The 27,755-nt window shown below is 40.9% G+C and overlaps 3 protein-coding genes across 6 annotated transcripts in view; 2 read left to right on the plus strand and 1 right to left on the minus strand.

Moving 5' to 3' along the window:
• Positions 1 to 40: 40 nt before the first annotated feature.
• slc3a1 (solute carrier family 3 member 1) lies at positions 41 to 8,536 on the plus strand. The gene is made up of 10 exons (XM_044213386.1): positions 41 to 1,166; positions 2,392 to 2,571; positions 2,697 to 2,842; positions 2,979 to 3,104; positions 3,532 to 3,651; positions 5,502 to 5,626; positions 6,758 to 6,959; positions 7,173 to 7,355; positions 7,743 to 7,868; positions 7,979 to 8,536. The coding sequence occupies exons 1-10, from the start codon at positions 743 to 745 to the stop codon at positions 8,408 to 8,410; spliced, it is 2,064 nt and encodes a 687-aa protein (XP_044069321.1). The 5' UTR covers positions 41 to 742; the 3' UTR covers positions 8,411 to 8,536.
• Positions 8,537 to 8,608: 72 nt separating this feature from the next.
• prepl (prolyl endopeptidase like) lies at positions 8,609 to 17,905 on the minus strand. The gene is made up of 15 exons (XM_044213385.1): positions 17,573 to 17,905; positions 16,532 to 16,660; positions 16,145 to 16,211; positions 15,657 to 15,834; positions 15,430 to 15,518; positions 15,197 to 15,323; positions 14,909 to 15,122; positions 12,464 to 12,655; positions 11,958 to 12,170; positions 11,511 to 11,686; positions 11,177 to 11,393; positions 10,814 to 10,963; positions 10,071 to 10,197; positions 8,943 to 9,031; positions 8,609 to 8,750 (listed from the first exon to the last, which is right to left on the minus strand). Exons 1-15 carry the CDS (start codon positions 17,702 to 17,704, stop codon positions 8,673 to 8,675), a joined length of 2,178 nt encoding a protein of 725 aa, XP_044069320.1. The 5' UTR covers positions 17,705 to 17,905; the 3' UTR covers positions 8,609 to 8,672.
• The window catches only part of camkmt (calmodulin-lysine N-methyltransferase), a 116,889-nt gene continuing 106,437 nt past the window's right edge, over positions 17,304 to 27,755 (plus strand). Inside the window, exons 1-4 of one of the 4 annotated variants that reach the window (XM_044213394.1) lie at positions 17,304 to 17,529; positions 18,238 to 18,430; positions 19,538 to 19,716; positions 20,381 to 20,445. In XM_044213394.1, coding sequence (XP_044069329.1) covers positions 18,269 to 18,430; positions 19,538 to 19,716; positions 20,381 to 20,445 — 406 coding nt within the window. In that variant the 5' untranslated portion in view covers positions 17,304 to 17,529; positions 18,238 to 18,268. Of the gene's footprint in view, positions 17,530 to 17,983; positions 18,431 to 19,537; positions 19,717 to 20,380; positions 20,446 to 27,755 lie in introns of those variants that run through there. The other 3 variants (XM_044213392.1, XM_044213391.1, XM_044213393.1) reach the window with 3 other exon arrangements.

Raw genomic sequence — 27,755 nt, forward strand, 5'->3', positions numbered from 1 at the left:
GGAGCAGATATATACAGTAAATGTCCCAGCTAGTGGTGGAAAGTAAGCTTACTCATGTACTGTACTTCAGTACAGTTTTAAGGTACTTGTACTTTACTTGAGTATAGGACATTTTATACTTTATATCATTAATTATTCCCATTTTACATTTACAGCTATAGTTGCTAGTTACTTTGTTGATTAAGATTTTTCATAGAAAACATTTAATGAGCTTGAAAAATATGAGGCACTGACAAAATGCCCAAAAGTAGGCCTAAATGATTTATAGCTGCACCTTAACCAGCCACAACAGCAGCTTACACATCAATGCACTGGTGATAATGGATCATCCAATACTACAATCTATCACTATAAATAGGTCCATTCTGCACTATTTTTACACTGTAGTGCTGCTACTTTTATTGAAATAAGTAAAGGGCATAAATACTTCTCCCAGCCAACACCGCAACAAGAAATGCTAATCTCTTAGCATTCCCATCCAACTCTCTAGGGAAACTAAGGGGACTGGGGGAATGTGGGATAGTTTCCCACATTCCTCAGGTGGCACAGCTCTGAATGCGTGTGTGAGAAATAGAGAAGAGAGGAGTGTGTGTGTACTCTGACCCTCTGCAGTTAGATTAGGCTACTTCATGTTCACTCTTTGAGTCACTCGGTCTTCTGAAGAAGAGCTAAACCAGCACGGTTTGTTTTCAGGTTTTCTTCCTCTTCTTTTTATTTTTATTTTTTTATAAATCTAAATCAGATGAGTTTAAAAAAAGAAAGCGGTAGTCTGGAGCTGAGTGAGTGCACCAGAAACCCGGGCTATCAGGATGTAGAAGGCGGTGGGTCAGCGGCGGACACCATCAACGCCATCCCCGGGGAGAAGCAGGACTCCGCCGCGGTGAAGCTAGACCCTGACGCGGCTGAGGAGTACACGCAGCTCAAACCGTACGCCGGGATGCCCAAGGAGGTGTTGCTGCTGTACTCCTCTCAGGCCCGGTACCGAGTGCCCCGAGAGATTCTGTTCTGGCTGACGGTGGCCTGCACCCTGGCGCTGGTGGCGGTCACCGTCACGGTGATTGCGCTGTCGCCGCGGTGCCTGAGCTGGTGGCAGGCCTCGCCGGTGTACCAGGTTTACCCCCGGTCCTTCAGAGACTCCGACGGAGATGGAGTCGGGGACCTCAAAGGTAAGATGCCCCTGACCCTGCTGCGTGCTCTGATAAAGAACACTAAGGAGGCCATAAAGTGTTTTCATTAAACATAGTTTTCTATATGTTTTCCAGTTCCCTATGATAATTTTAACAGTTTTAACGGATTCCTTCTAACAACACCTCAACACAATAAATGTAGTCTGTGGCATGTAACAGGGCCCCTGTCCAGATCTGGGTCCTGAGTTCAGCCCAGCACCAAAGAGCTCCCCTGATAATTCCCATAGCAACAGATAATTCATTATGTAGGCTATTATATTTAGCAGCTCTTAAATATCGCCCACTTTAGATTAAAAATAAAAACCTTACAAAAATTGGTATTTCTTTCTAACAAGTCACCCTTTTATAGAGGGTTTGTAACTTGTAGCCTATGGCTTTTTTCATCTAATAAGAATAACTTTAGGGTTGCCAGGTTGTGAAAAATCCCTTAATGATGTTTATCCTCCTCCATCGGGACACATTATTTATCTTTTTAAATAGTTCTTTAGTTCATCAGATATGCACTCTAATGGACCACGCTGACCTTCTGGAAAAACCTGCAGAGTATCTGGACCAAAATCCATTTATTAACAGTGTATTAACATTTATAAATCTAGACCTGATGGCTTATTGTAAAGTGTGAAACCCACAAGCATTTATTAATAAATTACCAACATTTATTACTGATTTTTTTTAACTATTAGAAAGGATAAACAACAGCCAGAGGGATTTTTCACAACCTGTCAACCCAAAAGCTACTCACTGGCTTATAACTAAAGTAAATCATTGACTTTATTTAACCATTAATAGAGACATTGGTTACAACTTATAAACCTTTTATAAAGGCTTTCTTTTTAGAAGTATTGGTACCAATATTTTAATGAGGTATTGTAAATACATTAATTGCATTTAGCTTGACTTCATGAGCAAAAAGTTAGGCTCTGTTTTTAGAAAACTGCACAAAACTTACTATAAAATGCTATCGTATAGTATGATGGTACATAATGTTTTTTTTCATTATTTAAGGAAAGCTCTGAGATTTTTAATTCCAGATCCCTTTCCACATAATGTTTTTTACTAGTACGATTTATAGCACCATATGACCCAAATACATGTTAATTCTACTGTCGACAGCATCAGTATTAATACAGGTTTTCTGACTTGTTATTGGGACCAGTTACTGCAGTATCCAGTATTCATCATTGTGGTGTTTTTGGTCTGGCAGGAATTCAGAAGCAGCTGGATCACTTCCAGTACCTGAACATCAAGTCAGTTTGGATCAGTCCTTTCTACCGCTCACCCATGAAGGACTTCGGCTATGACGTGGAAGATTTCCGGGCCATCGACCCGCTCTTTGGAACCATGCATGACTTTGAAGAGCTTCTGGCTGAAATGCACAACAAAGGTGTGTACTTTCATGGTGGGAGAAGTGATGGTGGATCGTCACGTCTTGTTTTGGGGGTAGCAGGGTTGGCTCGGTGGCAGGGTACATGTCGTTGACTCATACTAATCTCTCTCCGTTTCCACCAGGTTTAAAGCTGATCATGGATTTCATTCCCAATCATACCAGTGACCAGCACCGCTGGTTCAACCTGAGCCGGACTAGAGATCCTCACTACAAGGATTACTATGTCTGGACTGACTGCAATGCTACTGCACCGAGACCTAATAATTGGGTCGGTACTTGTACTGGTCTTCTCTATCTGGTGTCTGTTTGTCTGGCTTTATTTTCACTGAACCTTCACTGATGCTTTGCATTAAATAACACTTCCTAATCTTCTTTTTCTCTGTTTCCCTCCTCCTTTCTCTCAGGTGAGTGTGTTTGGGAACTCGTCATGGACTTATGATGAAGTTAGAGGACAATGCTACCTGCACCAGTTCCTTAAGGAGCAACCAGACCTGAACTTCAGGAACCCACATGTCCGCAAAGAGATTATTGTAAGATTACATGACCACACACTGCTCATTCTCACGTTTTCATTTCTAAAAGCGTTTGTTTTTCGGTGACTCGCTTATTGTATCACATACTAAAATCTTTGTCAGTGTTGTCCTTATCTCTTTTGTCTTCTCCACTCTCCCATGATTGTTGAGGTATCCACAATCCTGTGTAGTCTGTAGCAATAATGTGTGATGGCCAACTGATTACACATTAACTTAAATGAGTTAACCCTTGTGTGTGTCTTTAACTGCTGCTACACAAAGTACAACAGAAGGAATGACAGACTGTGTATATTGTGCATGTTTGTACTCAATAGTTTTTTGTTTTAGTTGAAGGGCTTGTTGAAATGAATGTAAAACACAACAATTTAACAATAATCAAATAATACTTTAGCACTAAGGAGTTTGGCCTTATATTTTTTTTTAGGATATTATTCATTTCTGGCTGGGGAAGGGAGTGGATGGCTTCCGGATGGATGCAGTGAAGCACATCCTGGAGGCTGCACACTTGAGGGATGAACCACAAGTGGACCCAAACAAACCCCCAGTGAGTGTTAGCTCTTTGCACCTCCATAACGTCTAACCTCATTTGGTACCATTGCTCATCTCTAATGGGCACTGGTTGTGACAGGCAGCAATGTCCACTGGCTTAGTTCTAGCAGCTGTTTGTCCTCGACACGGCCACCAAAGATGGTAAGGTCTGTCTGATCTGCCAGTTGAAATGGATCCATATCGAATGGCAGAGCAGGTGTAACACTCTGCTACCAAACACATTTAACCTCATGTAAGGCAAAGCTTCAGCTCCCATCACATTTAATTTCATTGACTGACATCTAAGGGGGCTGCTGAAGAATTCAATTCTTCAATCCTATAAAGTTGTAGTTATCATATCAGATAAATTGACCTTAAGAAAATCTATGCATTTATTTATTTATTTCATCGTTTAATATTCTGGGTAAAATAAAAACGATTGTATCATTAGTCCTCATTTGTTTTGTTGAGATGGTCACAAGTCGTTAGGTCTGGCTTGTCATGTTTATTTTTCAATAATAACAACAAGTAAACAATATTCAGAAGGTCTGTTCAGTAAGGTATTTCTAGGTTTCTAATGTTTTTGGGTGCAAACTGCACAAAAATAACTTTTGCTATTGCTCTTATCTATTCACCTGACAGCTCTTCTTTCTCTGAGCTCATGAGATCAAAGTTCAGTTTAGTTAACAATCTCTGCTGTAACATTCAGTGATATATTTATGCTTTTATTTTGTTGAATTATATAATGTGTGACATATCAGAGTCCAGATTTTAATGATCTGAGGGATAAAAGCAGCATTGTGGGCAGAAGCAGCTCCACTAAAGCAATATTTTCCAGTGTAGCTGGTAGAACAAACATAATCAACAGCTGAGTGGGAGAGTTCACACTGTACATGATGTATCTTTCATCATTTATCTCTGGCTTAAATGTCAGGTTCATTTAGTGCCCTTCTTGATAAAATGCTGTTCTTGGAATCTGAAGCGTTCATGATTCACGCAGAATTAAGCTCACTAAGAAAGAGTTTTTGTTCCATGGAGACTGAAGTTATTTCTCACAGAGGAAAGATTAGTAGAGACATATTTTGGTGGATTAGCAAGTCATTGGGATTTATTTACCACTGCAGAATAACTTTATAGTACTTAGACTGACTCGTCTACTTACTGTTGACTGAGAGGTGGAACATTGAGAATTTAACCATAGCCTTGAGTATGATTCAGCCAATCATAACTGAGCAACTATCTGTGTGATCATTATTGCTTTAGTGGTTAATGGCACTTGTAGCTTTAAACTCAGACAAACTATGTGCTTTACTGGCTGTTGGCTGAATGGCTTACTCATGTGGCAGCATGTCAGCTCCATGGTTAGTGCTGCTGCCTCAGTAATTAAGTCTGTGAATAGATTCATGGTCTGGTCCTTTCTTTGTGGAGTTTGTGTTTTCTTTTTTGTTTTTGTTTTTTACAACCAATGTACCAATAAAATTAGCACAAAACTTTACAAAAAACATTCCTTACACACAACCGTACTCCTTGATTATTGAACCCCAAAGTCTGTTATCACTTGGCCTCTACTCTCTCTGTATCTGGTTTCTGCTTATTTTCCGACTACCTGGCCTGTGACTGGACCACGTGCTTTGGCCTGACAAAGAAAGACATTTACACCCAAGGTCTCCTAACTCCCAGTGGGCAAAGGAAAATACCGTTGAGCTCTCTTAATTCATTATAGTTGATGATCTCAGGCTGGAAGCTTTAGTACCCTACCTTAACCAAATGCAAAACCTGACTAACACTTAGGCTACTAATCCAATAGGCCAGAAATCCCATAATAGCTACATTACCTCATATTTCTTTATATTCATAACACTCCAGGAGTCTGTAACTTCAGAGTGGGACCTCTACCATGACTACACCACCAGTCAGCTGGGCTTGCATGACCTGCTGAGGGACTGGAGGGCTGAGATGGACATCTACAGCCGTGAGCCTGGCAGATACAGGTATGGGAGCTATAACAATACAATTATGCTATTGTCCAAGTTGGAACTGGTAATGCTCTTTCCTACCTAATTTACCTACTACATATGATGATGATGCCATAAACTTCACATAACTCATTCATCATTTTATTTCTTATGCATTGATTTTAAACAGCAACTTGCAAATTGCATCACACTTGTGTCAAATCCTTTATTAATAATTTGTGTATGCTTGTCCAACATAACTGTGTCACTACTGTCTATGAATATGTTGATAAAGTTAACTTGACATATAATACCAAGACATAATTAAGATCCGAGATAATATTAAGATGTGCAATATTAATATAAAACCCTGAATAAAAATATTTGTCCTTTCTACAGGACTAGAACCTTTTCTGATACACATTTCTATTTTAGTGTGGGATTAATAAATCCTTTTATTAAAAAGGCCAATAAGTTTAAATGAGTTTCACATAGTATGGCTTGTGTAAAAGAGTTCAGCAGAGTTCACAAGTATGAAACTCATATGCTGAGTCTTCTTGAATTTTGACTGTGAAGGAATTACCTTATGTTCCCTATGATGGTAAAAGTTAATAGCGTACAGGTCACTTGCAAACCAAAAAGCAGAAAGTCATGACCTGTCTATTTCAGAGCCATAGTTGATAAGGCTGAGCTGTCTCCGTCACACAGGGAGGCCAAGGTCGCAGGAGCTGTTCTCTGCTTAGACCAAACAGTCTAGTTGTTGTCTCCGAGTGTGCTGTACATGACATACGTGACTTAGTTTAACTTTGGTATGCATATGCAGGTCCTTGTTTTGGATCCAATACCCAATAGAATCTCCACACATATATAGTTGGGTGAAGAATAGCCTTATTTGGGCAGATAGTGAATCTTGTAGGTCTAGGATAGGATTAAATACTCCCCGCCGTGAAGTACTCTTCAGACTCGGTGATACCTTTGCTTCTTTGTTCTACTCTATACCAGTTTCCTTGGCTAAGCTTCATTAAACAATGCTGTGTAAGACATCTTGAGTTTACAGAATCCATCTTCATCAATAGAGTTGACCAGCTCACAAGAATTTCCTTCACATTGACAATGTATGGCTGAGGATCAGTTTGCATGTTATCATAAGTTCTTGCTCCACTCCAGGTTCATGGTGACAGAGTCATATGATTACCACGAGATGGACAAGACCATGATGTACTATGGCACCCCACTGGTCAAAGAAAGTGACTTCCCCTTTAACTTTTACCTGATGGACCTGTCTCAGAACACCAGCGGCTTCTGGGTTCAACATCTGGTCCACCTGTGGATGGCCAACATGCCCAGTGGACAATGGCCCAACTGGGTGGTGAGTCACAGTCACATAAAAACAAGAGTGCCGTATGGGGATAACGCCAAGTAATCTACCTTCCAAAGACATTTCATGGTGGTAGTCTCACAAAAACACAAACGGCAACACTGACCCCCAATCCATCAATTTCACCCTGCCTTCTTCCTTCCCAGCTTATCTCACTCACCTCTCCACCTTCTCCTGTATTTCTCCTACCTCCACTATTATCAGGTTGGGAACCATGACAAGCCTCGAATAGCCTCCAGTGCTGGTCAGACCTATATTCGTGTCATCAACATGCTGCTGCTGACCCTTCCAGGCACGCCCACCACCTACTATGGCGAAGAGATTGGCATGGAGAACATTAATGTCACAGAAAGCCAGATACAGGACCCGGCTGGCAAATACAATACAGTCAGTACATCTCTGCCAAGTGCAGTAGTTGCATAAAAAAAAATCTGTTTAATTGATGACATTACAAAACAGGATAAAATGTGTTTATACAAGTGACATAAATGTCTTCAAATGCACCACAAAATACAGCCTTGAAAAAGGCCAAAAAGTTAAATCAACAGCTCTGTATAACAATTTCAACAAAAACGTAACAATTTAACTTTCATGAATTTAAGATTCATAGCAGGTTTGTTGTATTTTACACTGCATCAGTGTTATCTTTGTGTGCCTAAGAAACTGGCAACTGAGAGTACATTCATTAAAATGTGTCCATATACATGAATTGTCAAACTGTTCATTATCGGAAAAAGCTGAAGTGCCAAAATGATTCCTATTCTTTCACTGCAGAGTGCCAGTCGGGACCCTCAGCGGTCTCCAATGCAGTGGAGTGGTGACATGAATGCAGGCTTTAACAACAAAACCAACATCACCTGGTTACCTGTGCACCCTGACTACAGAAGTGTCAATGTGGAGGTACAGAACTCTTTTAGTACTGTTCAACTCTGGAGAAACATCTGGCCAAAGCTTGCTCAAGTTTATCTTATTTTAGATCATATATCCTCTTACCATTCTTTCTCTTCTAGGTTCAGAAGAAAGATGAAGGATCTGTTCTGGCTCAGTACCGTTTCCTGAACACCCTGCGTCAGTCAGAGCTCCCCCTTCACCGTGGGTGGTTCTGCTACGTCCACGCCGATGCCAATGTCTTCTCTTACCTCAGAGAGCTGGACGGGCTTGACCGAGCTTATCTCATGGTGCTTAACTTTGGTAAAGAATCAGTCATCACAGATCTCTCCTCTATTCGAGAGTTACCAGACCAGTTGAAGGTGCTAATGAGCACAAACCGAGTCAATGATGGCAAGGTGTTGCAAAGGTCTCGTATTCTGACAGAAGCAGGGGAGGGTTTGGTGGTTCAGTACTCCACCAACACTCGGTTTAATCCCAACCACCCGGGACAGTGCTACGTCTCTGAGAAGGCCTGCTATTTAAGGGCCATGGACATACTTTATACATGCTAATATGAATGGACAATGGTATTCAGTTTTTACAGTTTCACAGTAGCAATCAAATCATTAAGATTCTTCTTTGCTGTCTCATCTGTAAGAGATTTATGCCATTTAATAAAGAGGACCACTGCAGATACATTCACTGATGATGTTGTCTTATCTTCCTCTGGTATTGTTAAAGATTTGGGCACAATTGTGTCATCCTAGTTGTCGTGGCCGTAATGGTAGATGTTTGGGTCGTTGTTTGATTCCTGACTGCTTCCTGATAGCCTTGTTATCTCTTCCTCTTGGGTGGAGGCCGAGGAGGGTCCAGGCCCAGCTCTGTGTATAGGAATGCTAGCTTGAGGGCTTCCTGTGTCAACAAGCAAAATTATTTATTGAGAAAATTAAATCAAATAGAGCTACTTGTGTCTAATTTGCCTTGCTTGTAGATGTATTTGGAAGCACACATTTAAAAAGCTTGACTTTAAAAATGTAGGAAATAATACTTTTACAGAGTTACAAATCACTTTAAGACCCTCAGTCTTGCAGGAGAATGCATTACCTCCTCCAGCATCACTTCAAAGTCTTCTGGTCCGAGGTGATTTACTCCAGGTTGGATATTCAGAACTATGTTTGGTGCTGGCTCACATTCTAAAAGAAAGAGAAGACAGAGATAGAGGTCAAAAGCAGAATGGTGGAGAAGAACAGCACTAATGTTTAAAACTTCCTCTCAGACATTTCTCTTATCTTATTGTATTCCCGCTTTCTCTGCTCCGCATCTCTCTCTGTCCAGTTGCCCCACATATTCTCTCTCCCTCTCTCCTGACTCTGTCTTTACTCTCCTTTCACTCATCCGTGCTCCCATCTGATATTGCCCTCCCTCTTCTCAAACCCCTCCATATTATCCCCCCTCCCTGTCTCTGTGGTACTGGCTGTTTCACAAGTGTGGTCTTGACCTTGACAGCTCCCAGTCTGTGGCGTCTAATCTCTTGCTCTGATACACTATCTCTTTACCATGCTAATGGGCCTGCCCACCCGCCTGCATATGTCTATGCCATCAGCACTTTATCAAAGCCTCCAGAGAACAGAGAGAGACAGATTAGGGAGACATATACACACATACACAAGCCACTTAAGCTGCCTGGTGTATGTGTGTATGAACAACAGAAAAGTGAGAAAGGGTGAAAGAGAGAGATAATGTGTGCATTTGAAACAAGAAGAATGGAGGCAGTGCTAGAAAGAGAGAGAGAGAGAGAGGGGTGTAAAGAGGAGTACCACCAGTGTGGTGAAGGCAGATTATAAGTGAGAGGGAGAAAGAGCCTGTCTAGGGGAAAATGAGAGCAATTAGCTGACACACACACGCTATACTACAAGGTGACCTATGCTATGGTTTGGTCATGAACTTCAAATGCTGACAGCCATATGTCTGTTACTGCACTCCAGACATGCACACTGACACTACTATTGGGAGCTGACCCTGAACTATTAAAACCTCTGGTGATGCAGAAATTACACCCAAAATATTGTGGAACAAGTGGAAAATCCATGCTGGAATGCACACACAGAAAGATGTACACAAACACACACATTTATACAATAGCAAGCATGACTGAACACATATGCATCTACACGATCAACAAGTGATTAAGCTGTTGTGATAGCAAGTGTGAGAGTGTATGTGTGCACGTACCAGACTTTGGCTTCATGCTGAAGTGTGTATGAATGGCGTTCTTTAGCTGCTCATTGTATTTGAGGACGCCTGCCAGAGGAACCCTGGCATCACCGCTGTAGGCCGTCAGCAGAATCGAGGGGTAGCACTAGCTCACACAATCACAAACGCACATACACACACACACACAAAAAGATGGTTAACCTACAGTAGTTTTCATTATAGTGCTTAGCAAAAGTTAGTAAATATTAATGACCCTCGCTGTCCCCTAAATCAACATTTCTAAGGCTTTCGGTACATTTCTCAGTATAAATTAGCTATCAGTGGGACGTGACTAAACAAGGAGAGCTCCTGGTCCTGTGTTGGACAGATGTCAACTTATTTGTTTTTAGAGAGAGCCTGAAAACCACTAATCCAGCCAGTGCTATTCAAACACTGGCTCTGGACCAAAATGTGGACCCATGGGAATTTAAAATGGGTTTTCAACATGAACTGTCTGCTACCTACCAGAACAGGTCAATTTACATTACAGGCCAAACTTAATTAGAGTAAAACTAAACTACATGTTAACCTCATAATACAATCTTAACCTGAAAAATCACATGCCAAAATGCATCCTTTGTTCAGTAAAAATGAGAAACATTTAAAGTACACAGCAAACTGAATAAAGGAATACATTAGTGCAAGTGAAAACACCTTTTTCTAAAGCAAATGCGCAAAAAACCTGAGCTACATTTTTCCTTTCACGGTCTTCCTCTCCATACCTGAGGAGTAATGTTGTGAAGGGGACAGTAGGAGGAGATGGTGAGTCTGTGTTTTGGGTTTCCTACTGGGTCACCCCATTCTTCTCTATCCTCCAAAGTTAGAGGCAGACTGGGATCCTCCATAGTTCCCAACACATCTAGGAAAGGAGCCTGAACAGAGGAAAACAGATGGTTTTGGATCTGTGTGTGTTTTAAGTCCTCTCTTATGGTGAGGCACTGTGGTGTAACGAGTAGGGAGACTGTCCTTCAATCTGTATTTAACCCTTACATATCAGCTAATGTCTGCTCTGTTAAAGTGCCCTTGAGGAAGAACACTCCAAGATGCACACAAATCTCCAATGATTTAACAATGATTTATCTTACCTGCAGCGTGACAGCCCGCATCATGTGTGGGTGTCTGTTGCACAGCGCTCCCACTGGCACAGCCCCAGCACTGCAGGCTGTAAGAGCAGTGAGTGACGGAGAGGAGACTCCTAAAGAGAAAAGGTGATGGAGACAGGCTTGGAGGTCATCCACTCCTCTCTGCTTCCCCTCCACACGAGCTTGTCTTTGCCAGGACAGACCCCGCTCTCCTCCACCTCTAGGAGGTGTAAAGAACACCGATTCACTTCAACACACGAGTTTGAATTCCAGACTTAATCAGCCCTCACAAACATTTTCCAGCAATTTCCTGCTGCACAACATCGACTTGACTTACCTGATGTGGCAGTAAGCCAGAGCCCAGCCCTGCTCCAGCAGCAGCCTTTTTTCTGGGCAGAACTCCATGTTGAGATCTCTGCCATAAGCTCCGTAGACATGGACCAGTAGTGGTGTCTGTCTCAAACCTTCCATAGGTACTGTATGAAACAGTGTCACTGGCACCAAGGTACCATCCTACAGAGGAGAGGCAGAGAGACTGCTCTGGAGATTGTAAGGGGTAGATGTTACTAAGTGTTAAATGATCTTTAAACTAGTCTTAGAAATTAGTTTTGCAAATGTCATCACTTGCCCTTCTATGTGTTAGGTTTATGAGTGTATGTAGAAATGCATGACAGAGTGTGTACTATTGAGGTCTTCTGCTTTATCAATACAAAATGCTTCCCTCCCTGCTGATACTGTTTGAGTGTGTGTGCATGCGTCATTTTTATATGTCAAGTGTTCTCACTTGGTTGGGGGTCTCCAAACGTGTGGTGGTATAATTGCCCCGGTTCTCTGTGGAGGACCCATCTTCGGTGCCTGATAAAAGTAGCCCATCCTCGGGGTATAGACAGTAGGGCACCGGGGAGCGGACTGGAGATGAAATCAAGAACTCTAACACACTGCGTTGGTCTGCGATGTCTGGTTTCTTGGTTTTGATGGCACAGGCCCAGGAGGGGAGCTTGGGAGTGTAGAAATATAAGGGTAGAAGAGAATAATACATACAAGCAAGATATGTATACGTGAAGATGTGACTAAGTGTATATTTCATGTATTGTGTATATCTGTATGTTTCTGTGTGGAATATGTATTGGCTATGACAACAAATCTCCCTCTCAGACAATAAAGACTATAAAAAATATAAAGCAAATTAACAGCAAAATGGTAAAGAAGCAAGTTACATGACTGATAGCAAGCAGAAGAAGAGATGCAAAGAAAGAAAAAATTATTCATATAGTTTTCTGTCACACTGACCTGTACAGTGTATACTTCTTTGGGATGGGTCAGCGGGACCACAATCAGAACAAGTTCACCGGCTGGTTTTCTTGCAACAAGCACACAGTGGTCTCCGACCACATCCATGTCTTTGACTGCAGTGCCAGGGCCAGGGGCAAACAAAGGCACCCAGGAGACCATGGATGGCTCTGAGAGAGGGGCCTGCACTACCTAGTGAGCATACAGAAGAATAAATCCCCTCGCTTGAGAAAATAAAAAATACATTTTGAAATTAAAACATAAAATATTTATCTGCATGTTTATCTTCTTCCAAATATAATACTCCACAGCAGTTACCACAGCAGAATCAAATTGCTAATAGGGATCAACTACTTCCGGTCAAAACAGTAAAAAGGACAAATTACAGGGTGCCAAAGTACAGAAACCTTTTTAAAAAATTTTCAACTTCTGAAATTTTGTAGTTTTCTGAGAACATTTCAAGACAAAGAGGAATCAGCAACAGTAGGTACAGTATTGTTCAAAATAATAGCAGTACAATGTGACTAACCAGAATAATCAAGGTTTTTAGTATATTTTTTATTGCTACGTGGCAAACAAGTTACCAGTAGGTTCAGTAGATTCTCAGAAAACAAACAAGACCCAGCATTCATGATATGCACGCTCTTAAGGCTGTGCAATTGGGGTATTAGTTGAAAGGGGTGTGTTCAAAAAAATAGCAGTGTCTACCTTTGACTGTACAAACTCAAAACTATTTTGTACAAAAAAAAAATTTTTCTGGGATTTAGCAATCCTGTGAATCACTAAACTAATATTTAGTTGTATGACCACAGTTTTTTAAAACTGCTTGACATCTGTGTGGCATGGAGTCAACCAACTTGTGGCACCTCTCAGCTGTTATTCCACTCCATGATTCTTTAACAACATTCCACAATTCATTCACATTTCTTGGTTTTGCTTCAGAAACAGCATTTTTGATATCACCCCACAAGTTCTCAATTGGATTAAGGTCTGGAGATTGGGCTGGCCACTCCATAACATTAATTTTGTTGGTTTGGAACCAAGACTTTGCCCGTTTACTAGTGTGTTTTGAGTCATTGTCTTGTTGAAACAACCATTTCAAGGGCATGTCCTCTTCAGCATAGGGCAACATGACCTCTTCAAGTATTTTAACATATGCAAACTGATCCATGATCCCTGGTATGCGATAAATAGGCCCAACACCATAGTAGGAGAAACATGCCCATATCATGATGCTTGCACCTCCATGCTTCACTGTCTTCACTGTGTACTGTGGCTTGAATTCAGAGTTTGGGGGTCGTCTCACAAACTGCCTGTGGCCCTTGGACCCAAAAAGAACTATTTTGCTCTCATCAGTCCACAAAATGTTCCTCCATTTCTCTTTAGGCCAGTTGATGTGTTCTTTGGCAAATTGTAACCTCTTCTGCACATGCCTTTTTTTTTTTTTAACAGAGGGACTTTGCGGGGATTCTTGAAAATAGATTAGCTTCACACAGACGTCTTCTAACTGTCACAGTACTTACAGGTAACTCCAGACTGTCTTTGATCATCCTGGAGGTGATCATTGGCTGAGCCTTTGCCATTCTGGTTATTCTTCTATCCATTTTGATGGTTGTCTTCCGTTTTCTTCCACGTCTCTCTGGTTTTGCTCTCCATTTTAAGGCATTGGAGATCATTTTAGCTGAACAGCCTATCATTTTTGCACCTCTTTATAGGTTTTCCCCTCTCCAATCAACTTTTTAATCAAAGTACGCTGTTCTTCTGAACAATGTCTTGAACGACCCATTTTCCTCAGCTTTCAAATGCATGTTCAACAAGTGTTGGCTTCATCCTTAAATAGGGGCCACCTGATTCACACCTGTTTCTTCACAAAATTGATGACCTCAGTGATTGAATGCCACACTGCTATTTTTTTGAACACACCCCTTTCAACTAATTCAACTAATACCCCAATTGCACAGCCTTAAGAGCGTGCATATCATGAATGCTGGGTCTCATTTGTTTTCTGAGAATCTACTGAACCTACTGGTAACTTGTTTGCCACGTAGCAATAAAAAATATACTAAAAACCTTGATTATTCTGGTTAGTCACATTGTACTGCTATTATTTTGAACAATACTGTATGTATCCTGTATGTACATGTCTGTGTGTATATACAGTATATGCAACACTGTCATCCTGCATGATCAACTAACCAACCAAACCTCAGCCTGAGCACAAAGCAGAAGTGAAACAGGTGTCCAGTGGTTACATGTGTGATATGGGCAGAGCATTTGTGTTTGCGTTACTCACCATAATGTCTCCAGAAGACAAAACATATATGCAGGTTTCTCTGGTGATATGGTGGAATTATAACTGTAAACACTGTTTCCACATTGTATTTCTGTGAAATATATGCACCCTATAAACACTGTGTGTTTACATATTTATTGTACAAACTTTACCTGATACTCCTGTCCAGGCCCTGTACTAGCCAGTATAATCAGCCAGCTTCTCCAGTGCTCCACATGGTACAGGAGGTCCTGTTGGCCTGGCTGAACCAGGAAAGGCTCTAAATGGGATGTTATATCAATGAGCAGCACCTCTGAACTGGTCCTGCTGTTGCAGTTGATGCTCAGGATCTGTCGGTCTCTGGAAAGGGCAACCTCCACAAACACACTGGGGAGATGTCAGCGTTTCAATTAGAGATGGTGTGGAAGCATCAGCTTAGATGTCACATTAGTTACACTTACTCAGGATGTCTTTCCTCATACACAGAGGTTATCCTGCTTCCGCTGGAGGTCAGGTCCAGACGAAACACTCTGCTGCAGCGTAGACCCTCCAGAGTTGTGTAAAACAGGACCTCATCTGTGGCCCACTCTTCACCCATGTGGACACAGACATACACAAAAATATCCTTTTATTTTAGCCAGTGCACTATTATCTCTATTGAAATATTTTTAAGTGCAAACTATTTAAAACGTACCAAAGCTGAAGACTTTGTCCAGTGTGAAATCAACGTGTTGGGGATCCAGAGGAGAGGAATTTCTCTTTCCAAGCCTCACAACCACACACCTGGATTTTCACAGGACAACCATCCATTTATTAATTCAATAACTGTAACAGTTTTAAATTTGACAATTAAAGAAAAAATAAATGTTGCCGCCAAATAAAGGATATTTTGTATGATTAATTCTGTTCTATTATTTTCACCTCAGCTCTTCTCTGTGATTTGCTTTTAGTGTAGCAGCAAGATGCTTTTCCTGTGGGGACAGACGTATTCTCTGTACAGTCCACTGAAACCTCTGCTTCCTCTCTTCATTATCAAGTTCTATCTCCTCCTGTCCAGAGACTTGTCCTAGATTTAGCACCTGCTCTGGCTCCGGCTCACCTACAAACGGGAAAGGAAACTGAGTCATTCACAAAAGCAGGAGTGCTGCTATTTCTAATAATGGATCGCATAAAGAGTTATAGATGCAGACATGGGAATAGGGTTATATAAGAAAAAGGTACTGCAATTTAACTTCTCAATCTTCTTTTTGGTTTTGCTCCATTCCCCTTTAACATGTTTTTCTATTACATGTCTATGGATTAACTCCAGTCTTTAGAATGCAATTTCATCACAGGTCTCTGTTCCCAAATTTCTGGCTTTCAGAGTTGTTAACATTAGTTGTCAAGCCACATTCATGTTTTATGCTTACTTTGTCTCTTGTCCATTCTGTAGATGCCATCACCTTCAATGAAATACACATGGTGATGTCCACAGACCTGTGTCAAGACAAATCACAGTGAATTGTAATTTGAGTCTTCCAAATCCTACTCATCCCATAAAGCAATGCACACCCTGTGTTCATGACACCACAAGGGTGAATGTTGCTGTCCTTAACACAAGGGGAAGGATCATGATATAAAACTCGGTTGCTATCCTTACGTATCAGGTAGGCAGGGGACTGATATGTAACTGTTATTTATTTTACACATTTTTGTAATCATATGTTATATCAAATGTTTTATCCACGAGCCCTCCTGAGGTAATATTCAAAATCATAATGAAATGGTTCAAACCCATAGCAGAAGGCAGGCCTTACCACTGTGTGATCAGGTATGTTGGAGAACCTGTGGTATGTTGCCTTCAGTCTCCTGTTGAAATACTCCTGCAAGTCCTTGTACCTCTCAAGTCCAGAGCTGAGACGATCAACTGATGAGTTTGAAGTGTCCTGAAATAAAACAACTTTATAAATTATGGAAAGACTTTATAAGACTGTAACCATAAGCTCCAATTGCAAGGGCTACTGCTGTTACAATCAATATTCTTTCATCCTGTGCAAGACTCACTGGGGCAACACACTGAACATCTAAATAAGAGGATTGTAGTCTGTAAACCACTCAGTGAACTGGTGTAAAGCTGCAATTTCACAGTTATTTTGGCAATGTCAAAAACAGAACTATAACTGCAGAGGTTTGCATTTTTGCAATATAAAGTGACATGGCTCATTTCTCAAAGTGTAAGCAAATGTAGTTTAATGTGGGAGTAAATAGTATGAACTTGCTTATGTTAAACATGCTTTTGTTACAACCAGACTACTTAACAGTGGCTTTTTTTCTACCTCTAAATTCACCACAATGATTGCAAGAGTCCTAAATTCTTCCCTGGTGACATTATGTCTTAAAGTCTTTTATAGGTTGTAAGGATTGACAAAGTGGTGATTTGGTACAGTGGTGTCATGATGTACTTTCAGTTCAGCAAACATGGTGACTAATTGACGATCTGATGTCTTCAAATGATTTTAAATTTTAACTTAATTTGAGTCTTTGGAAATAATTATTGGAATCTTGCCTGCAGTCTTCATAGTGGACACATAAATGAAAACTGGGCATTAATAATACTGTACAGGTGTTTATGTGTCCATTCCGTGTAGCTTGTCTCCTGTAGTGCGGTGAGCCACATCCAAAGGGGCTCAGATTCAGCCCCATGCCCTTATCAGTGTCTAGTTTTGTCAGTCTGGTGAAAAGACACCGTTTTGAATAATGAACGACATGACGTTACCGACGAGATAACAGTCAGCAATCTTACACCAAGCCTAAGGTGAGTAAAAACAGCATCATTAACGTTAACTTAACACCCTTACCGGCGTGTAACAACGTTGGACGGACAAGGAGAGCCATGTTTTCCGTTTGCAAACGGAGAGCTCCCAAAGTCGTAACCGAGATGGTGTAACTAGACGAGCAGATGAAAACAGCAGAGACAAGAGAACGGCCATTACGACGTTAATTAACAGATGATAGCCGCTAAGTGGTTTTTAGCACTGTCAGGTAAAGTTACTGTCGGTCATCACCACAGTAAACGCTTACACGTTTCATAACGAATAAGCATTGCATTTAATCCTGTAATATTTGTTGTTTCATTATTTAAATCAACCATTCTGCCGATGGTTAACCGTTAACAGCAGCGAGCAAATTGTTCTGTGCACGTGCATGATTTCCTAAACAAAGCCCGCTGTGGATGACGTAGCGGGCAATGCCAGACTAAAATAATCAATTTCAGACATGTGGAGCTGCCAGTTTGTTAATGAAAGTCGAGTATGATTGTTTCGACACTCTATTACTATTCCTCGAATGCCAAAAGTGTACGGAAGTAGCATGTATCCATTGTGGGTGTAACAGGTGATTGCAGGCAAGCCATATCTGCCATAATTTCTGCGTTGGTGTAGTTTATAGAAAAAGCCTTATTTTTGTATTCCGACATTGCTTCCGATAACTGTGACAGGTCTACAGCCAGCACATTTGTTTACAGATTTATTTTTGCCCACAACTTCGAAGATAAAATGGAGAGGGACCCCACCGGTACAGCAGAAACCACCGAACCGGCTTCGTCTTTGAGGAAAAATATTAATGAAGACACCTGCGCAGCTAATTCCCATACCTCCAGGGTTGGGACCTGTGGTACTACTGATGTCGCAAGAGCCCGGTGGACCCTACTGAGACAGGTATTGTTAGCCACAAGCGAAAGCACAACCCTCTTATGGTTTTAGACTATTTTCGCGAACATATTTTCAAAATGTGTTAGCTGTTCAACATAAAACGTGTTGTTGGACATCTTAAGAGTTTGTGTCTCCGTCTTCCTCATAACTGTGGAATAATACGGTGATGGGAGCAAAGCGAAGCAGCCTGTCTTTCTCGTCATGTTTCCTCTCTAATTTTGGCTACAAAGCTATTGTTTACTAAACTTTGCCCAAGCAGTGTGAATGGAGAAAGGCAATATTTTGGAGCGTTTTCTCCATGCCTAATGTATGAAGAGATCATTACAGTTTGATAATCCAGCAATTATGACATTTATATACCTGTTTCAGTCTGTTACAGTATGACATACATCTTAATTAGAACTCTGATCTTGAGTATAACTTGAATCTTTACCTTCTGTAATTTTATCAACAAGTAATTTTATAACAATATTTTGGTTCCAGCCTTACAGTAACTTTTTCACCAGTTGGAATCTCTCTCTTCTCTTGCCACAGAACCCGATGAGCTATGCATGTACAAGAACCTTGTGCACACAAGAGCAGTAGCTGTAAAAGTAGGGCTTTTACTTTTCCCCATAGATGGTCATTACGCAGACGTTACACTTGGCTGACAAGAAAAGCTCCCAGCAATGGGGCCATCTTGCATTCTGCACTTCTTCCTCCTGGCGCAGTAATGACCTCTATGTGTATGGATTCCACCAGAATTAATAAATAGATAGATAGATAGATAGATAGATAGATAGATAGATAGATAGAAAGAATAGATAGAACTTATATGATCTAATGAACTCTGTTTTAACAGTTAAGATTAAAAAGATGAAGAAGAAGTATACAGGGCAATTTTTACTTTGTTTTCAACAAAACTTACTTATATCAGTATATTCAACTTTTGGTTAAATTCAGCACAGGAAAAGATGGCATTTTTATTCAAATGTTGGACTTATGACTTTTACTGTTGCATCGAGTAAAGACCAAAACTTGTCCATTAAGAAATTAAAAATGTAAAATTTATTGAAATATCTTTTGTGGAAATTGAAATTCATTAACTCCCCTTTCTTTCTACTCCCGACTCAGGCGTTGTGTCACAAGCAGGTGGACAGTCCAGAGGTCAAACAGGTGTCTGTTCGCAGGTTTGCCGCGTTTGACCTTTTCAGCAGGAAAAGGCTTGTGACACAAGACCCTAGTGATACCTCAGATGACCAGTGGGTGGAGTACAGAAGTGTCTACTTTCCTGAGTACAGTGCCTTACTCAGGTACACACATTTGAATGGATGCACATAAGGCTCTAGTTTCATGCTGGCACAGGTAAAGCATGGTGACAGTGGCCACACAAGGGGCTATTTCATGATACCACAGCACATCAGACTATTTGGGTAAAAGTCAGTATTGAGTTCCAGGTTTATACAGTGTCATGCTGCTTTTATCATCAAGGGTAAAAGAGCATGGGTGATGAGATGACCTAAAAGTATCTAGAATCTGTGGTTTGTTGTGACTCTAGAAAAAAACACATTGCATATCATATTGTTAAGGCATGTCAACAGGTTGAAATATAGTAATTAAAATGCTGTTGAATTAATGGTTGGATGTAACTTTGATGTATAAAAAATTTACTTTTTCAGAGACAGTTACCACAAAGATAGTTATTGATTTGCAGAAATAATTTTAATATATATTCAAATGTAACAAATGTTTTACAAATTTGATTTAGCCAAACTCTTCCTCTACAAGTCATTAATTTCAGCTTTTGAGTTTTGTAAATCCATCACACGTCAAATCCGTGCTCACTTTTTGATACTTTTCCTTTGGAACAATGCCATAAGTTTAAAATAGTAATTAAGATTCTTTGTCATGTTTCACTGTGTGTAAGAAAATTTAATATTCACACAATATAATCCTCTATATTTTTGTGTCTCTCAGGGATAACCTGGGGCCTCTTAGAGTTAATGAAGTGCTCAACAGTTTTGACAACACTGGTAATGTCTGTAAGTACATACTTTATCTTACTACTTGAAGGCATTGTATTTGTAATATGTTTGTGAGTGCGTGGGTGTGTGCATGTGATTATGTCACAGACTTGCACTACTCCCTGGCTTTTATACACACATGCACACACACACACACACACACACACACACACACACACACACACACACACACACACACACACACACACTACAACTTTGGGTTAGCCTCATGCTGTGTGCTGTTAGTGTTTGATTGATGGTTTGATGCAGGTGGTTTGATTCCATCTCTTTGAATGGGAGTATGTCTCTTGTGTGGCTTCTACAGTGGTTTATCATGTACTCATTCTTCCCAACTACCTTCAAATGTCCTTAAGAGGGAAAGTGGGCTGCAGTCTTGTTATTGCTTCAGTCGACAGTGATGAATGGTTTGGGATAAAGGAAAGAGCATGACTCAAACAGGGATTTGCACATGCTCTATGATATGCAGTGGAATAGCATCACCTGAAACACAAGAGCCTTGATTTCACCTTCATTCTGTGAAGCTTTTGTGAGCATTCAGAGTTATCATTGCATGTGTACTTCTTGCATTACCAATATATTCTGGGTAATTAGTGATGTGTATATGTCTATGTCTATGTGTAAATTTGTCTTTGACTACACCTCAGCAGTATACACTATTTCAACAGTAAGACAAGGATCATTAGAAACAGCAACAACATATGTGTTAATACAGTGATAAAAATATGGTTAATATAAATATGGGTTCAGCTTCACAGACCCGCTCCACTGAAGACATACGTAGATGTTACCCCTTTCAAGTCATTATGAAGGTCCATCTTCACAGGCATGTGATGGGTTATGAGAAAGGTCATGGGATAGTGTTAACCAGCTAGATGGCTCCACAGGTGTCAGGGTCAGAGAGGAAGGTCATGGCCAGGGGCTACTTCACTGCACACTGGGATCAGACTATATAAGTCATGACAGAGCTCAGTGACAGCTCTCATTCCAACTTGCTAGAATGGATAATCCCTTTTCTCTACAAGTAGACAATAGGATCAACTCTTTTTTATTTGGAGAGAGAACAAGAAGGCATCATCGTGTTTTGCCTTTTGGCACTCCGGCAGCCTTCACTATGTTCTTTGTGATTTGCAGATACCTCATTATCTTTGTTCTTCTTCCTCTTCCTCCTTTAGTGTATATATAAAGTAGTAACTAGTATAAAGATGTCCCTCTAACCACACATCTCCAAACTACTAACAGCATACCCCCTTATCCCTCTTACTCGATCTACCCCTCTTACCATTTCTCCTCTTTCTTCCTTCCACCCCTCCACCCTTCTCTTCTCCCAGCTGGAGTCGTGCTTGGCCAGATGGGTAACTGAGTTCCTGACTTGGCCAGTGGATTAGCACAGCCGGAGATGAGAGCACAGAGGAGGGGAGAGGAGAAAAGGGGGGAAAGGGGAGATTGTGGGTGGGCATGCCAGAGGTGGAGTGTGTGTGTGTGTGTAAGGAGTGGAGAACCACTAGCAAAGGGACCTCATTCCTCAGACAATGAGCCAGCCATCTCCCTCCTGTTCTCCATCCCATGTTTGGGACTAGTAATGCGTGAGATCAATTAGAATTGGTTGAGAGGAGGCTCTGAAAGGCCCAGAGGTGACCCTGTCAGAGCTCTGGGGTATATTTTTGGGGGTGGGAGTCAGAGAGAAACCCCTCTAAATACACATACACACATACATACCTACTTATCTGTGCTTCTCACAAAGATATACAGCCACCGCACTTATGCTTGAAAAAAATCTACACAGTCTTGCTATTAAACACATATTCACTTCGCCCACCATCACACCCTCTCTACCGTTCCTGCTATCTTGATAATCCCCCACCCCTGAGGTGTGGACAAGCCCAAATCCTAGGGGTCCTTGTCCTCCTGAATAGTAGACCGGATTAGTCTACTGCCTTCAAAATGTGTGGACTCAGCTTAAAATCTCTACCCCCTCTCAGCATGACCCTCTCTCCCGGCTATTGTGTTTGTCCCACCGCTGTGCACGTATGTGAACAATATGTTGTTTCTTAAGGTGACGATAAGCTAGAGTCAATGGTTTCATTTCAAGAACAGAGGAGTAGGCAAGGAATCTTAATGAAGATGTTTTAGGAAATGGAGAGTGTATCTTAGAGATGACATCATATCATAGAGAGGACTCAGACAACATACTGTTTTGAATATCTGGGACATTAGGGCACTTCTGCCCACATTTTATTTGCATTTTATATCTTTTTAACGCAGATTCAAGCCCAAATGAAACCATATATTTGGGTTGACATTTAATGGAGAATAATGGCATAATTTACAGCCCATTTCTTATTGTGTATATCAGTCTGTACTGTAACACAGGGCATGCAGTCACGAAAATACTTAAGTGGACACAAAGAAATAAAAGTAAAACAGTAAAATTGACAAAACCAAGTGAATGCTTTAATGACTTCTGAGGAACCAGGGCGCCACCCAGGACTCAAGTGGGACCAGGTCCAAATTATACTCAGTCTAATCGGGTCGGGTATGGGGTTTCCATTTACTGCTGGGTCTTCGGTCTGTGTCAATATGTCTAATACACGAGTGGATCCGAAGGGATCCGAGCATACTCACTATCAACTCCGATCACATGGTATGTCATAATCACAGCGGGAGGAAATATTTTAGTAAATCAGTAGTGTATGTAGAAAAAAAAGAATGAGATGAAAAAAAACTTTTGGAATTTGATTCGCAGGTATTGAATTGGTTAGAAAATTATTGCCATATATTCTGTCTATCTATCACTCACTTGGCTGGAGAATGTTTTATTGTTGGTGCAGGAGGTGAAAATATGACTTTCAATTATTTCTTTAAATGAGTCTTTGAAGCATATCAGCAAATTATTTTTGGAATTAGTTTCTATGACCTCACATTTGTTCTTAGGACATTATTATTATATTGCTGCTCTTTTCGACCATGGCTGTTTGTTAATTGATTAAACATCATGCAGCTCCTGGCGTTGGTGTTCTCTCTTTATTTAGGTCTGTTTGGGTTGACCACATTTCGAGTCCGACATTTTGGACCCTGGAAGACCTCTACCTGGGGGCACCCAGGTGTTTTGTAGAGGGCATGTGCATCAGCCAGTTGACAGGTGATGTAGATACTCACCTGTGTTGGCACTTGATGAGGTATCCAAGTACAAAGCACCCCCTCTGGTGGTCATCCAGAAGTCATGGCAGTTACATTTGTAACTCGTTATATGTTGTCAATGAATTATTGGGCCTAATTCAGACTGGTCTCGATCACTTTGAACTATTTGAACTTTGAACTTTCGACCTTCCTGGTTCTTTAGCTGACAGTGGGGGCTTGTAATTGTAAGAGAGCTTTGTACGGGCGTTGTTTGGGGTTTTAGAAGTCCTTGTTTCCTGCTAGGGATCAGGATTTTTGGACACAATACAGGCCCTTGGGGTTGGGTGACTAAGAATGCATCAGAGGAGGTGTGTGCATGTGTGTTTGAGAGGGTTTAGGTAGAGCTTGTTGACATTGCAGGGCTTTTGGTAAGAGGGCTTGTTGGGCTGTGGGGTTACTTGTTGGGTTCATGTTGCAGGCAAGGGTCACAGTGACTGACCGGTTTGCCCATACATACACACACAAACAGGCATAAATAATCTTTTCTGCGTGTTTTAGTGCTTGGAATCCTTCAATGAAAGCCATAGATGCAGTTAAGCTCAGACTCATTTCCGTGTGCATCTTTGTGTGTGTGCAATCAAGAGCCAAGCATCCTAATGAAGCCTAATAGAGCCTTCTTCACTACAGCTGTCATTGTCTGAATGGCTACTAGCCTTTCAGCCTCTCAGTCATCCCTATTATCTCCCACAGACTTCCCCTATCATCCCTGCTGGTAAATACTATAAGCCCAGAATGTTTGAGTGTTGAGGGAGAGCAGTGGAGAGGGGGAGACAGTTAGCTGGTCATTTCTGTGTGTGTATCTGATGTTTGCTGTCATATGGGGACTGTTTGTGACAGGAAGATATTTGTAAAGAGGAGAGAGGATAAATGTCAGCATAGGTAACATATTCAGCGTCTGAACTAGACACATAAATGCCCTATCAAATAAGCCAATCATCACTGCACATGACAGCCTTGTGTTCTTGTCACTTCCTGTTGCAGTGTTGGACAGGTGTGTGTGTTTTCTGTATCCAGTGGATCTGTCACAGTCATGTATGCGTGTTTAATGTGTTGTACTAGTGTTTAAGTGTTTTTAGTGAGTGTGTGTGTGTGTGTGTGTGCATATGAGCATGTACGTGTGTGTGTGTGTCGTAATAGGTGCCCCCCGTAGCCTCCCCTTGTGCCAAGCCTTTAGCTGAGCTCTGTTTGCATAATTATGCTAATTCATTGTGCCATAGTGCTAATTAGACCTTGTTAGACAATAGCGCTAGACTGGGAGCTGACAGTCATACACACACATACACAGACACACACTTGCTCAGTCTGTTGTGTCAATGACAAGGTTTGTGGTCCCCCTCTGCGCTGTTTATAACATAGTCTCTATAGAAATGGCTCTCTGCTAGTGTGCTCTGGACTGAGCTCAGGTGTCTCTTACGATTTTGATTTAAGTTAATGGAACAAAAATCAATGTGAAACAACAATACTACACAAGCTTCCTCAGAATCTAATAAAATTGTTCCATGCCCATATTCTCTTTCGTTCTTATTCATCAGGGCTGTTGTATTCTTTCTCCTTTGCCAGCAATTTGTTGTATTTTTGTGACAATAAACAATAATGCACACCTCCGTTTACTTTCAGTAGACCATGTGATTGTGACATATCCCACTTACATGCTTCAGGAAAGATTAGATGGCTGAAGTTGTTGGAAATTAGCTAAACTACCTACAGGAGCTTGTGTTAAAGGACAAAAACAGCTGTTTTGCAGCTATAGATTGGTTTTACACTGAAGGGTTTTGCCCGTCAGCCACTGTTGTTTAGCATGCTTTGTTGTGATAGGGAGTAATTAGATCCAAATCTGTATGTTCAGAATTATGACTTTTACAGCTGCAGTGTTTTTTTAATAGGACAGGCTACGTGTGCCACAGAGTGGTAAACAAGGAGCAATAAATGTGGCTAGTCACACAACCTGTTGGTGGAGATTGTTGGTAGTTTTTCTGCTATAAACAAGAGTTTACTCCAGTTTTTCAGTATATATTTTAATAAATTGTGTGGTTTTAAGTGAAATAATTATTTTTCTGTTTCTGCTTTTCTGTAAAAAATGCAGAAGAAATGGTTATTATAGACATTAGGTTGTTTGATTAACGTGGTTCAAATAAGCCAAATGAATCATACCAAGCACAATTAAATGCAATTTTGTATTTGTTTGCTTCTTTTGTATGTTCTTTGGATAAAAATGAAAAAACTGAAATGCTCCATAACTGTTGTTCAACAGCATTTTAGCCATTGCCACAGTAAGTAGATGTGGCGTTTAAAGTGTGTATGCACATGTGCATGTAGTGTGTGTGACACTTTGTGGTGTAGGAGTGGGGGTTGGTGGTAGTGTAAGCAAGACTTCGGTGGCTTGAGGGCACATTAAAAGAGTTGCCGGTTGACATAATTGAAAGTAATTGATTTTCGCTTCTGTAGCCTTGACACTGGAGAAGTAAACAGTCGCTACACTATATCTGAACACAACTTGATGCTAATGTGTAGATGCAGACATAAATGTTTATTTGCATGCACACACATGCACGTACGCACACATGCACATGCATGCTGAAATTCCCTGCAGTAAACCACCATTATGACTTTGAGCACAATAGAGATTGAAGGTGAGCTGTTGGGTGAAGCTTTGCTCAGGGAGTCCTCTCCCATTACAGCCAGCAGTTGATTGTGTGTGCGTGTGTGTGTCCAGATGCGTGTGCACTTTTACCAGTATGCATGGGGATTAAGTTCAGGAAATGAGTAGAGCGTTAAAGGGTGCTTCCCTGCCCAGTGCGTTTGCATTGTCACCACTCCTAATACTCAGCTAATTACAAGGACATACTTTAACAGCAAGCTCAGCCCGTAACCCTCACGTCTCTCCACCCTGTTCCCTCCCTTTCTTAGGTTACCCCCTCACCCTAGAATTAGGGGATGAAATGAAAGAGAGAAAGAGAAAAGAAAGAGTAATAACAGGTCGCTCCCCTCCCTAAAAGCTCGCCCTCCCTCTGGACGGATACAATTATTGGATTTTTCTCCATTTAAGTCACCCAACCCCTATGTGCCCTCCTGGCAATGTCCCTTATGGTGCCTAAGCTCAGCATACACTGGCCCCTCCAACCATGTAACATACACACACAAAGAAAGAGAGAGAGAGAGAGAGAGAGAGAGAGAGAGAGAGTACGGTATATAATATCATTTAGTTGCGATTAACAGTTGGAACATCAGTCCATATCACCAACATAAAATAAATATAGGTTTAAAGCTTTTATTCATGGAAAGGCTTTATATGTTTGAAGTAAAACGATATACAAGATGTTTTAAAAACTAAGGAGGCTGGACAAAGACGTGCTGCAGCAGTGCTGTTAATTCCCATATAGCATAAGTAGTTATGCTTTATTAGTTGTTTTAGTAGTTTATTAGGTAATCATAGCTAGGAATCTTTAATAACATCCTTTTATATTACAGTACTTAGTAAAACATTTCAGTCAGTACACAAGCATAATGATTCATTCAAAGCTATAAAACCCTCAAAGATATTCTTTTCTCTGATTATAGCTACTTATTATTATAGTACTTATTATAATACTTATAGTATTTCATTTTGATTGCAGACTTCTGGGCTGCTGCTAGTATAGAATCTTTTATATCAACCTTTTACACGATCATCTGCAGTCACGATGATGAATACCCCCTCGGGTATAACTACACAAAAGTATACGAGAGTGGTGCAAATTTACAGAACTTTAAGTAACAAAGCTACATACACACTTTTAAAAAAATGCTATTTCTTAAACCAGATTGAAGCATGTACCCAGTACAATGCAAAATATCTTGAGGGATCTAGGTGAGGCTGCATGAGTGTCTGCATGCATATTTGTGTGTACCATAAATGTATGCACACACACAAATGTGCAGAGTATGCTTGCATTAGAGAGCTAAGTGATTAGTGCTTGTTAGTTAATTTGGCTCTCCTCCCTCTCCCTATCCATCAAATGCCCCACTGTGTACTTCCAAAGGCACAAGTGCGCATATGCAAGTGTATGAGTGTGCATGTGTTTGTTTATGCGTGTGCAAGTCTGTGTGTGAATGTCCCTGATGGTGTTTTAAAACAAATAGATTAGTGATTA

The sequence above is a fragment of the Siniperca chuatsi genome, linkage group LG11 (assembly GCF_020085105.1).
Source record: "Siniperca chuatsi isolate FFG_IHB_CAS linkage group LG11, ASM2008510v1, whole genome shotgun sequence".
NCBI lineage: Eukaryota > Metazoa > Chordata > Actinopteri > Centrarchiformes > Sinipercidae > Siniperca > Siniperca chuatsi.

What these genes read in the sequence shown, in the direction of transcription:
- slc3a1 (XM_044213386.1), top strand. Translation starts at nt 743, where the DNA reads ATGAGTTTAAAAAAAGAAAGCGGTAGTCTGGAGCTGAGTGAGTGCACC. An exon ending in TGGAGTCGGGGACCTCAAAG is followed by an intron (nt 1,167 to 2,391) that starts GTAAGATGCCCC and finishes TTGGTCTGGCAG; the next exon opens with GAATTCAGAAGCAGCTGGAT. An exon ending in ACAGAAGTGTCAATGTGGAG is followed by an intron (nt 7,869 to 7,978) that starts GTACAGAACTCT and finishes TTTCTCTTCTAG; the next exon opens with GTTCAGAAGAAAGATGAAGG.
- prepl (XM_044213385.1), bottom strand. Translation starts at nt 17,704, where the DNA reads ATGGCCGTTCTCTTGTCTCTGCTGTTTTCATCTGCTCGTCTAGTTACA. An exon ending in GGCCTGGACAGGAGTATCAG is followed by an intron (nt 12,656 to 14,908) that starts GTAAAGTTTGTA and finishes TATGCTCACTAG; the next exon opens with GTAGTGCAGGCCCCTCTCTC. An exon ending in AAGAAGTATACACTGTACAG is followed by an intron (nt 12,171 to 12,463) that starts GTCAGTGTGACA and finishes TACACTCCCAAG; the next exon opens with CTCCCCTCCTGGGCCTGTGC.